The 11,074-nt window shown below is 25.9% G+C and overlaps 1 protein-coding gene across 2 annotated transcripts; it reads right to left on the bottom strand.

Moving 5' to 3' along the window:
- Nucleotides 1-796: 796 nt before the first annotated feature.
- On the bottom strand, nt 797-3,815 carry LOC111316726 (uncharacterized). 2 transcript variants are annotated; one of them, XM_022918807.2, is made up of 3 exons: nt 3,637-3,815; nt 3,382-3,525; nt 797-2,123 (listed from the first exon to the last, which is right to left on the bottom strand). In XM_022918807.2, the coding sequence occupies exon 3, from the start codon at nt 1,975-1,977 to the stop codon at nt 1,171-1,173; it is 807 nt and encodes a 268-aa protein (XP_022774542.2). In that variant the 5' UTR covers nt 1,978-2,123; nt 3,382-3,525; nt 3,637-3,815; the 3' UTR covers nt 797-1,170. The 2 variants fall into 2 exon arrangements, with proteins under 2 accessions (XP_022774542.2, XP_089609793.1); XM_089753667.1 differs by having other exon boundaries at nt 3,382-3,659.
- Nucleotides 3,816-11,074: the final 7,259 nt, after the last annotated feature.

Below are 11,074 nucleotides of genomic sequence, written 5' to 3'. Positions count from 1 at the left end.
AAATAACAGCAAGAAAGTGGAAGGCGGACAAGATCCTAAGGTAGTAATTCCAGGAAATGGTTCTGACACGTGGAAGTTGGAGTTAGATTCTGGATTGTCTACTTGGATTCTGTGAGAATGGGAAAAATAATGGACAGAAAAAAAAACAAAACTGAAACACCATTGAAGTTTGAAGAACAATAAATAATCACTAGAATAGAATGTTTTGTCTAATGCTCTTAAAACTACAAATATTGTTAAATTTTTTATGATTTATTTTCGAATCAAGCAATCAAATAATTTATTATCTTTAAATGTCTATTGATTTAAAAAAAAAAAAGGATTTTAGCTTTTTTTCCTGTCATCATTTTTAATGATAAATTTTCACCTTGTTCAAAGTTACAGAAGTGTTTAAAATTGAGAGAGAGTAGAAAGAAGTGATAGAGACATCATCCGAAGTGACAACAATGTTCAAAGTGACACTGCCGAAAAAGGTATCCATTGACATCAGAATCCTTGAACAATCCAGAAAAACCAGATCAGGAATTATCCAAATTCAAAACAAATCCATATGAATGAAAGCTCAAAATCACAAATCAGTTTCTGCAACATCAACAGCACTCAAACAGACAAGCTATATAAGAATGTGATTTCTATATATCAAAATACTAAAGCCATACACAAGAAAATTAGAATATTGGGTTAAACAGTTTAGATGCATATAAGGAAATATAGAAAACTGCAAATGATTTTTATCACAACATGTTAATCCATAACTGATTGCTTTCATCCAAACCAAAAAGGAGAAGAACGAGCATGCACAGAAAAATTATATATCTATAACGTAGATCTAATAACAACGGTCTGAACTGTCAAAGTACAAGTATATAACTATTTGAACTGTATACTAACCAAGAGCTCTGTTATATAAAGAGCACTTCCTACTTCATCTGGGAATTTTGGTTGCCATCAGATGACCAAATCCCAGAAATAAGAATCAAAACAATCACACCACAAGCTGAAATGTTTTTAAATAGGAAAATCCTATCAGGGAAGAAGATACTAGAAGCTTTGAGGAAGAACTGCCATAAATTTGGACACTGGAAAGTTGTCGAATTGGAGATTTAACGGTCTTCAGGTAGGTGCAAACTTAATTCCACTATGCTTGCTGAAAATCAAACTGATACCATCTCAAGTGATGATCTCTTTCACAAGCCAGTCTAAACTAGGATATGCAAAGTACAAAATGAGAAATGAAGGGAGAGCAAACAGAACAGTAATAAGTATGTACAGGACCAAGATGACTGCACTGGCAGGAATTGCATATAGGATGATTAAGAGAAATATGATGACAAGTGGGAACTTGGCTGTCAGATGTACAAATAACACCAGAGATTTCTGGAAGGAAGAATATATTCTTCCCAAATCGAAGTAACTGGCAAGATGAGTATGATTGTGGCTTGATCCTGACGACTCAGAATGATGAGGATACTGTCCCCTTCTGTGGTTACTCCAAGTCACTTGGTTTTGCAAGGCTAAATTGTTGTTTGATGACCAGTCTGGCTGATGATCTTCACAGAAAGAAGAATGGGACTTCAGCCTATCACCATTCATGCTCTCAACCATCCATAGGAGAAAATAATTTTTCCGGGGGAACTTGAGATTTCCCTGACAAACCAGACGAAAAGACAAGAGATTGCACCACGGGCAGGAGATAAAAAGAGGAAGTTCAATTGGTAGAGTCGGAAATTTCACAACAGCCCATTGAAGTCCTAGAATGCAGTTTTTACAAAGGGTATGTCCACACCATAAAACATAGGGCACATTTTCTACTATGTTGAAGGATTCACAGCATAATGGGCACTCTAAACCTTCATCCCTGCTTACTATGGAAGAATTTTCATCATCTGAACATTCTGATGCAGCATGAGTTTGCTTTAAAGAATCATTTTTCTGTCCATGAGTTCCAGCAATGCAATTGGATGCAAAACTCCACATATTGATCGGAAGAACACAAGTGATTAAATAGCCAGCATTATTTTCTAGTAGCAGAAATTGAACCTTGATAATTACAACATAATGTCAACTGATAGGGTCCATCTGCCAAGTACAAATACCAACAGTGCTGAGTACCAAAAGACAACCTGAAAGGAAAAATAAGAATAAGAATAATAGGCACCTTAGGCAGAAATATTTCAGTAAGCATTTCCTTTTCACTGCATGCAACAATTGTTAATGTATCAATCCAGCAGTCCATTTTGAATTAACCCACCATTAATACAATTGCATATTATGCTACAAATCAAAAGGGAAAACAGTAAGATTTGCTCATCAATAGATCTTCAATAAACAAACAAGAAACTAATATTCACACTGCTTAGTAAGCACCAAAGTGAAAATTCTACACCAGGCGGGATGATTGTTTGCCTTCTAAGTTGGAATCAAACCTAATTCAACAAAGTATGTCTTAGTTCTTATCTCAAAAAAGGATCTTATTCGAAAACCAATTCTTTCTACTCTCAAATTCAACAAAGTATGCCTTAGTACTTATCTCAAAAAGGATCTCATTCGAAAACCAATTCTTTCTACTCTCATTAGTTTTGAGAAGACTATTTGATATAAACAAATGTGCTCTAAACTAGACCTGACAATTTATATATTCTTATTGTGTAAAATACTGGCAATTTGTGTCGTGTTCTAGAGGAAAATTGCATGTCACAATTTATATCTACACGCAAAATACGAAATACATTTTTAAGCTTTTTGTTAAACTCATGTATGATTTTTGCTAAAATTTTAAACTGTATCACCTTCTTATCTTTTGTAGTATCGTTTCCGTGTCATGTTACCGTGTAGTGTTTTAAACTGTATAGTTTACTCTAAACCATATCCTGATGCAGGTGTATCTTTTTTTTTTTTTCAAGCTATAGACACTAGATTCAATCAAGTTCATTTTTAACTTATCCAAGCTAAGACAAGGTAAAATAAGTTATCATACAACTTCATTTCATATCAAATCCTTAGATACCAAAGATTATAAATATACCCAATTCCTGAGAATGACAAATCATCTTAAACAAAAAAAAAAGCAGAAAAAAAAAGGATAACCAAAATGAATATACCTCCTCCAAAATAATAGCCCAAAAAAAAAAAAAAAGCTTGATCCTTTTAAGGACCACCCATTTCATTCTAAAACAACTATTGACAATTGATATATACAAGAGCCAAAATCACCTACAAGTAGAATCACTAATTGATATATGCAAGAAAATAAAATGAAAGAATCCAGAAAGTAAATCACTGTAAACTATAATATAACATCAAACCCAGAAAGAAACAAAAATAAAAACAAAATTATCAGTTTCGAAACAACCCAACAATGAAATTTACAACAAAACTGACCCCAAAGAAGGTATGATCTTGCAGAGTAGTGGGTATCCTGATTTGATGATAACAAAGAGAGAAGAAGAGAGTTTCAAAGCTCTCTTTTTCTCTCTGCTTTTCACTGTTTTTTTTTTTCTTTTTTTCTCTGACTCTGGAATTTGTCTGCCAAAAATGAAAAAAAAAAGTAAAAATTTGGTTATAATTTGTTTGTTAGCCAAAAAAAATCAGGATTCAAGCTTCGTAGAACAATCATTTGGGAAAGGGGCCCTTAACTTTTATCCAAATGGCAGGGGCTTCTGTTCCTCTTTAAACATGACAGGACGTTGTTGTCCCCTTGATTTTGATTTCTTCGACGCCTCATTTTTAGTTTTTTTTTTTTTTTTTTGAAATTACATTTTATTGCTTGCTGGAATGGTGCTTACTGTCATTTGGTTCTTCAATTTTTTTTTTTTCAATTTTTTACAAAATTCAAAATATATATTTTTTATTTTGACCCATGCATACATCACAAGAATAAAATTATTCTTTAAGTAACGTGATCAATCATATCATCAAATTTGGTTAATTGATTGGCATATTTTTATTTTTTTTCTTATATTTTTTTGGGTACAAGGTCAAAGTATTACCAATTGATTGTCTTTACCCAATCTTTTCAACTTATAAAAGAAAAGATATTTTTTAATGACGATCTTTTTAGGTGTTATAGATCTTTGATAAAGCTAATGTCCACTAGAATGCATTTTTATTTACAATTTTTTAATTATAATTTTATAATTATTTTAATAAAAAATTAAGCAAATGTATGTTATTCATGAATATATATTTCATAAAATTTTTTAACAAATCATACATTATTTTTAATTGTAATTGATTAATTATAATATAATAATTGTAATTGAATGTTTAAATTTATAATTATTTAAGTTATATTTGATACATAAAATTATTGATATGATAAGATAATAATTATTTATATTATATTTAATTATATATAAAGATAGAATAAAATTTATAAAAAAAATATTAAATCCTCTTGATATAAGATTATTTAATTTTATTAAAATTAAAAAATTATTTTTAATCCATAAAATTAAATTTATATGTTTAATTATATTTTTAAAATTATATCAATAATTTAAATTATATAAATAAAAAAATTTTAATAAGTAAATAAATTATTTTATTCTATTTTTTATATACATCAAATATAAAATAAAATAAAATTATTTAATTAATTTTATTTATAATATTATCTTATATTATTTTATCGTTAATTTATATAATTTAAAAATAAAACAAAATAAGTTCTATGGTCAAGGCAATGCCACGTGCCACCAAGAGAACCCGCTTCCACCTCTGAACTAATTCACTGCGTGGGTCCAGAAATTTCCCAAGCGGGCCGGGGGACTACCATGGCCAGGCCAGGGTCGAATTCTCAGTTGGGTTGGACCCGGCAAAAGCTTCCCGTTGACGCTGGTGGTGGAAAGGGAAACTGGAGCTCCAACTTGAGTGAGAAAGCATAGCATTCAATAAGAGTTTAAACCTCGTCCATCTTGAGAAGTTTAGGTTTGCTCTGTGATGTGTACTTGATTGAACTCGACATTATAGACATCGAAAGGTTCATGACTTGGTTGAAAGGCAAGATAAGGTCACTGCATTTACATAAGCTATATAACAAAGATAAAACCGTGCTTTGGAGCATTTAACTTTGTTGAGAGGAAATCAATCCCTTATATAATAATTAACCAAAGGTTGATCCGTAATTTTGTGTTTTTCATAAAAACAAAATAAAATCGTGAGAGTAAGCATTCGAAATTTCGAAACAAATAATATTTTATAATAAATACGTTTTAAAATTTTTGCATTAACATAATTACATCTTGTATGTAATATAACATTTAAATAATTACGTCTCTCTCATATGATATATCATGCTACGTATATTTTTAATTAATTAATCATATTAAATCAATACTTTAATTTGAGTAATACCAAGATTTTAATCTAAAATCGTATTCTTTTTCATCCATCATTTACATCTTCTACCTTTACCATCAAGCCACAACAACATTGATAATAACTATTTTCCTTGTCTTAATTTATTTTATATTGATTTTCACAAAATTTGTTAAAAAATAAAAAAATTTTAAAATATAAAATAATAAAAATTTTAGATATTAAAAAAAATATAATTTTGAAATATCTCAAAAAATGAACAAAAAAAATAAAGAGATAAAAAGAGTATCGTTCTTGTTTTATATCATCTTCCGAAGTAACTTTCCCCACCCTAGTTAACATTAATCACATAAAAAACAAATTCCTATCAATCCCTACGATTCAATCACCATCGAAAAAAAAAAAGAAAAAAAGAAAAAAATCTTTCAAACCTTTTTTTTTTTATTGTCATCATAATCATAATATATCATTTTCATCACAACCACCACCCCCAAGATCACCACATATTTTCTCAAAATCTTTATACAAAGCCATGATCATATTGCACAACTTTGATTACGACTAAGGGATGGTACATTGCCTTGGGGATAGTATTTAATCACTTGCAGTAATTCCCTAGTGATATATATTTTTTTCACTCTGATTGCAGAAGGTTTCTTCAAGCTTAAGCAACCGTACAAATCCTCTGTAGCAAACAGTTGACTTACAACCATTCGCGAAAGCAACAGTGCATGGTCGTACATTTTCAAGTAAAGAGGATGATTAAGTGGGTCCCTTACGTCGATATACGATAAACTAAATCTATCTTGTTTGACTTCAAGATTGTTTTGGCTGGTATATTCTAATTTTATTCCCTTCACATTATTGAGTCCATGGCAATTTCACCATGTATTTGAAATTATCTAAAAATTGCATTTTATTAATTATATATCCTTATATAAATATCAAAATATTAATTAGCCGTATCATTTCCATTTTGTCTAAGATTTTGACAACATGGCAAAAAAAACTAAAAAAACCCTTATAGTTAAATAAATTTTAGCATGGGTAAGTTTTTTTTTTTTTTTATTAAGATCAAATTTGTCATTATATCATGAATTAATAATAAAATTGATGAAAATATATTACTTGCATTAACGGAATATTTTCTAAAATATTCGAATTCTATCCCTTTTTATTCAAAATAATAAAATGAAAATAAAACAATAAATTTTAATAAAATTAAAATATAATGATAAATTTTAATATTAAATTATAATATAATAATAAATTTGATCTTAATTTTTTTCCCATAATACAATCATGGGTATATTAAAGTAGAGGTGTTTAGGGGTTGGATCTAATCGAGTTAGGAACGTATTTATATTTTGTATTAATAAGTTATATGCTTGTTTGAGTTTAATTTAGTTCAAAATTTTAGATTTTAAAATTATTTTAAACTTAATTTAAATTTAAAAAATAAATTTCAAATCAATTTATTAAATTTAATTTATATAATAAAAAATTTAAAAATAATTAAATTAAAATTAATGAGATTATATTTATTTTTATATAATTTTTATTTTTAATTTTTATAAACACGTGAATAAATTTATATATAATTTATATATATAAATAATAAATTTATATATGTAATTCGGGTCAGATTAAATTTAAATTTTAAATATTTTATCCAAGATTCCATTCAAAATTTAAATAAATCTAAAAAATTATACTTAAATCATTAATAAATTTTAATTTTTTATTTAAATTCTTTTAAAATTTAAATAAATCTTTAAATTTAAATAAATAATTCAATTCTTAATCAGATTTAATTAAAAGAAATGACAAAAAGTGGTAACGGACAGGCTGAACACGTATATCAGAAAGCTAAAATTCTTCATAAATGTGACATAAAGTTGGAGTTGTAATGGGTGTCTTGCATTTTGAGCCATATATAATTTTTTTTGACTTTACGATAAAATTTAAGATAAATAAATTGTTCAGTCTCTCAAGTTAAAATAAAATATATTATATCTAATAATTTAAAATAGATGATTATCATATATTAAAAATAATTTCAATAAATAATTATTGATAAAATTTAAATTTAAAATTTTTTATTAAAAAAAATAAACATTAACTAATTAAATCAATTACTTATTAATAACTCATATATATACTTTTAGAAAATCAGATATTACCCTTTAGGAATCTTATTTCAATCTGAATCTATAAATAGCTATAAAGCAAAGCAACATCTTTAAAAGCAAACAAGCAATTTTCATAAAGGATTGGTTCAATCCATGTTCTCTTTGTCGTCTCCCTAAAAGCTAAGAAAAACGTTATGCACGGTAACTTATAAAACAAGAGTTTTTGAGGGGTCTGCAGTGAAACTGTTGGGAAACTTATCAACAATTGGTGCCATCAGGTGTTTTAAAAGTGAAACTACTGTTTAGGAGAAATCATGGTAAGATCAGCTTCAATTTGATCCCAAATTTGCTCGTAAAGAGTCGTTTATTTTTGTGTAACATGATCTGGATAATTTCATATCTTTCTGGACTTGATTTTCTTGATCAATTTTTAATATTGATTTAATTTATTTAATATTTTATTTTTAGTAATATTTAATATTATTTTCAAGATTATCACTATAATTTAATTATTATAGTGATAAAATCATTAAGATGATTTGATTAACAGTAATCTTAAATTATTATATTTAGTTTAATATTATAAATCACTGTATTTTATATTGTATAAAAAATTATATAGTACAAAATATTCAAAATAACTTTAAAAAAATTTAATATTTATTGAATCAACAATTTATAAAATATTTATAAAAACTATAAAATATAATTTAATTTAGATAAAAATAATTTAAAAAAGAATTATGAAATAAATTTATTATTTTTTTAGTCATTATAAATTTATAACATAAAATCTTTTTTAGAATAAATGATTAAAAAATAATTTTTTAAAAATATTTAGTGACCAGCTTCTTAGGTTAATGTTATAAGAGCAAATTAGTTAAAAAAATAATATTAAAAATTACTTTCTCATGGTAATAAAATTTTTTTATCATTTAAGATAAAAATCAAATCACCCCTCCAAATAGTGATTTTATTACTTTAGCGATTTGAGATTACTGTCACATAAAATATCTAAATTATTATCAAATATGGTAATATAATTGCTAACTGCAAATCACTGTAATTTTTAAATGAATTATTTTATACCAAACACTTTTTCACAAGAATTGAACATTTGTTGGTAAAAAAAAAAAAAAAAAACTCTTTTTCCCTTACTATTTCGGTCTTAATATATTCTTTATATTTACTATTATCGCTTGGTATTTGTGTGTATACATTTGTATTTTTCTTTATAGGTGAAAGGCTTATAGTTCTATATTTGACATAGATATAGTTCTGTATTTCACATATGTACATATTTAATAGTATCGCTTAGATAATTTACTAACAAAAATTCGTGAAACACACTTGGAATAATGAAAAATTTTATTAATTAAAAATATAAAACTTATTTCACTTATTACAACAATACATATTGGTTACCTTTGGCATATAAGATTAGTTAAAGGATAAGATATTAATCATATTATTACATGTTTGTTATGTATTTAAATAAAATGATTGGATTATTGAAAGGATTAGATATCCTACGTCAATAGGATAACTTTATCTTTTGAAAAAGTAAGGAATTTTTTTTAATCCATAAGATAAAATTTATATGTTCTATTATACTCTTAAAAATTATATCAATAATTTAAATTGTATCAACTTTGAGGAATGATAATTTTGATTAATAAATAAATTATCTTATTTTAATTTTTGTACACATCAAACATAAGATAAGATGATATTATTTAATTTAATCTCATTCATCATATCTTTTATAATCTTGTGTATCAAACCTTATCATAATGTATTGATATTAAATAATACATAAATTATTGTTAGGTCTCTCAAATTTCAAGGTTAAATGTTGTTTTCTTGTAAATTAATAATTTTTTAATTTATGTAAATATTTATAAACAAATTAATAGTATAAAAATAAAGCCATCATCCATACATTGCACGAAATTAAAATTAATTTTTTTTAAAATTATAGATAAAATACTTTAAAAAAAGGAATAGATACAAGTAGTATCTTATAAGAATAATTCTTAATTATAAGAAGAAATTAATATCAGAATAAAGTAAGTTTCCTAATTTTCTGGAAGCTATTTTTTGTCCAAACAAGCAAAAGATTGTGTGAACCCAGCAGTGAGTGAGTCCGTCACCTGCTTCTAGACCTCAAATCCGTTTTAGAGCCTAAGAGATCTCAGATAAGAACAAAAAGCTAGGAAGCAAGTGGCCAATGAGTTGGGATCATGTCAGAATAAAATGGAAGAAAATCAAATTTTGAGCCTACAAACTTCTATATTTTCATAGGTTAGTTAAAAAAAATTTGATGTTTTATTTGGATGCGAATGAAAATTTCAGATTTAAAGACCTAATGATGCAAATTCAATTCTTTTTCATTGATCATTCAAATAAAATTTAAACAGATAAATGTTGAATTGTCTAATGGTATGATTGTCATATTCATAAAGTTATAAAATAAATGACACATGAGCCATTAATGAAATGATTCCTAACATATAAAAATTCATTCGTTTTCTAACTATATTACAATATAAAATTTTTTTATTTTATAAATCTTTTGATTTTAACTATGGAATGTCTTAAAAAATTAAGATCTTATTTGATACACAAGATTGTAATAGGATATAATAAGATAATTTTATGAATATGATTAAATTAAATAATGTCATCTTATCTTATGTTTGATGTGTATAAGAATTAAGATAGGATAATTTATTTATTGATCAAAATTATCCTTTTTTAAAGTTTATATAATTTAAATTATTATTGTAATTTTTAAGAGTATAATAGGATGTATAAATTTAATCTTATATATTAAAAATAAACCCTTACTTTTCTAAAAAATAGAGTTATCCTATTAGCATAAGATATCTAATTTTTTCAATAATATAATTATTTTATTTAAGTGCATAACAAAGATATGATAAGATAGTTAATATCTTATCTTTCAATTAATCCTATGTGCCAAATGAAGATTGATATATATAACAAAAAATTACCATTGTAGTAAAGGTGAAACTAGTGTATTTTTGTTAATACCAAGAACTATGAAACAATAGAATTGATGGCCAATCATTCTTTGTGGGTTGTCAGACATGGCTTCTCTTCTTCATGTGAAAATTCTGAAAAACCAAACAATCAAAACACTTATCAGCATCAGTGCACAAAAATTATTTGGTCCAAATATGGGACATGGATTTTATTTTTTTTTAAAGAAAACTTTAAAGACAAGAAAACATTATAGACACAATATGAATTCCTCAAATAATTGAAACAAACCATAAGCTTTTATTTGGAATGTGAGGCCTTTTAATACGAGTTTAAAATTGTTTAAATTCGAAAACAACCTTCACTGTATTAAAAAAAAATCACAATTATGATTCAGAAATAGACTTATCAATTTGTGCATTCGTGTCATGTAAAATATTGATTATTCGTGTATTCATATTGTATATTTCACGAAAATTATATGTAACAATTTGTGTCAACGAAAAATATGAATTAAATTTTTTTTGATTTTATTGAACTTGTAATTTTTACTAAAATTTTAAACTATGCCATCTTTTTATTTTTTATTCATATCATTTTTATATTATGTTACCGTG

Source organism: Durio zibethinus, chromosome 24 (assembly GCF_047325235.1).
Source record: "Durio zibethinus cultivar Kanyao isolate XHJ-2024 chromosome 24, ASM4732523v1, whole genome shotgun sequence".
NCBI classification, from domain to species: domain Eukaryota; kingdom Viridiplantae; phylum Streptophyta; class Magnoliopsida; order Malvales; family Malvaceae; genus Durio; species Durio zibethinus.
This window is presented reverse-complemented; position numbering and strand designations above follow the sequence as displayed.

Bases quoted from the DNA above. Each gene is read 5' to 3' on its own strand.
- LOC111316726 (XM_022918807.2), bottom strand. From the start codon at position 1,977: ATGTGGAGTTTTGCATCCAATTGCATTGCTGGAACTCATGGACAGAAA.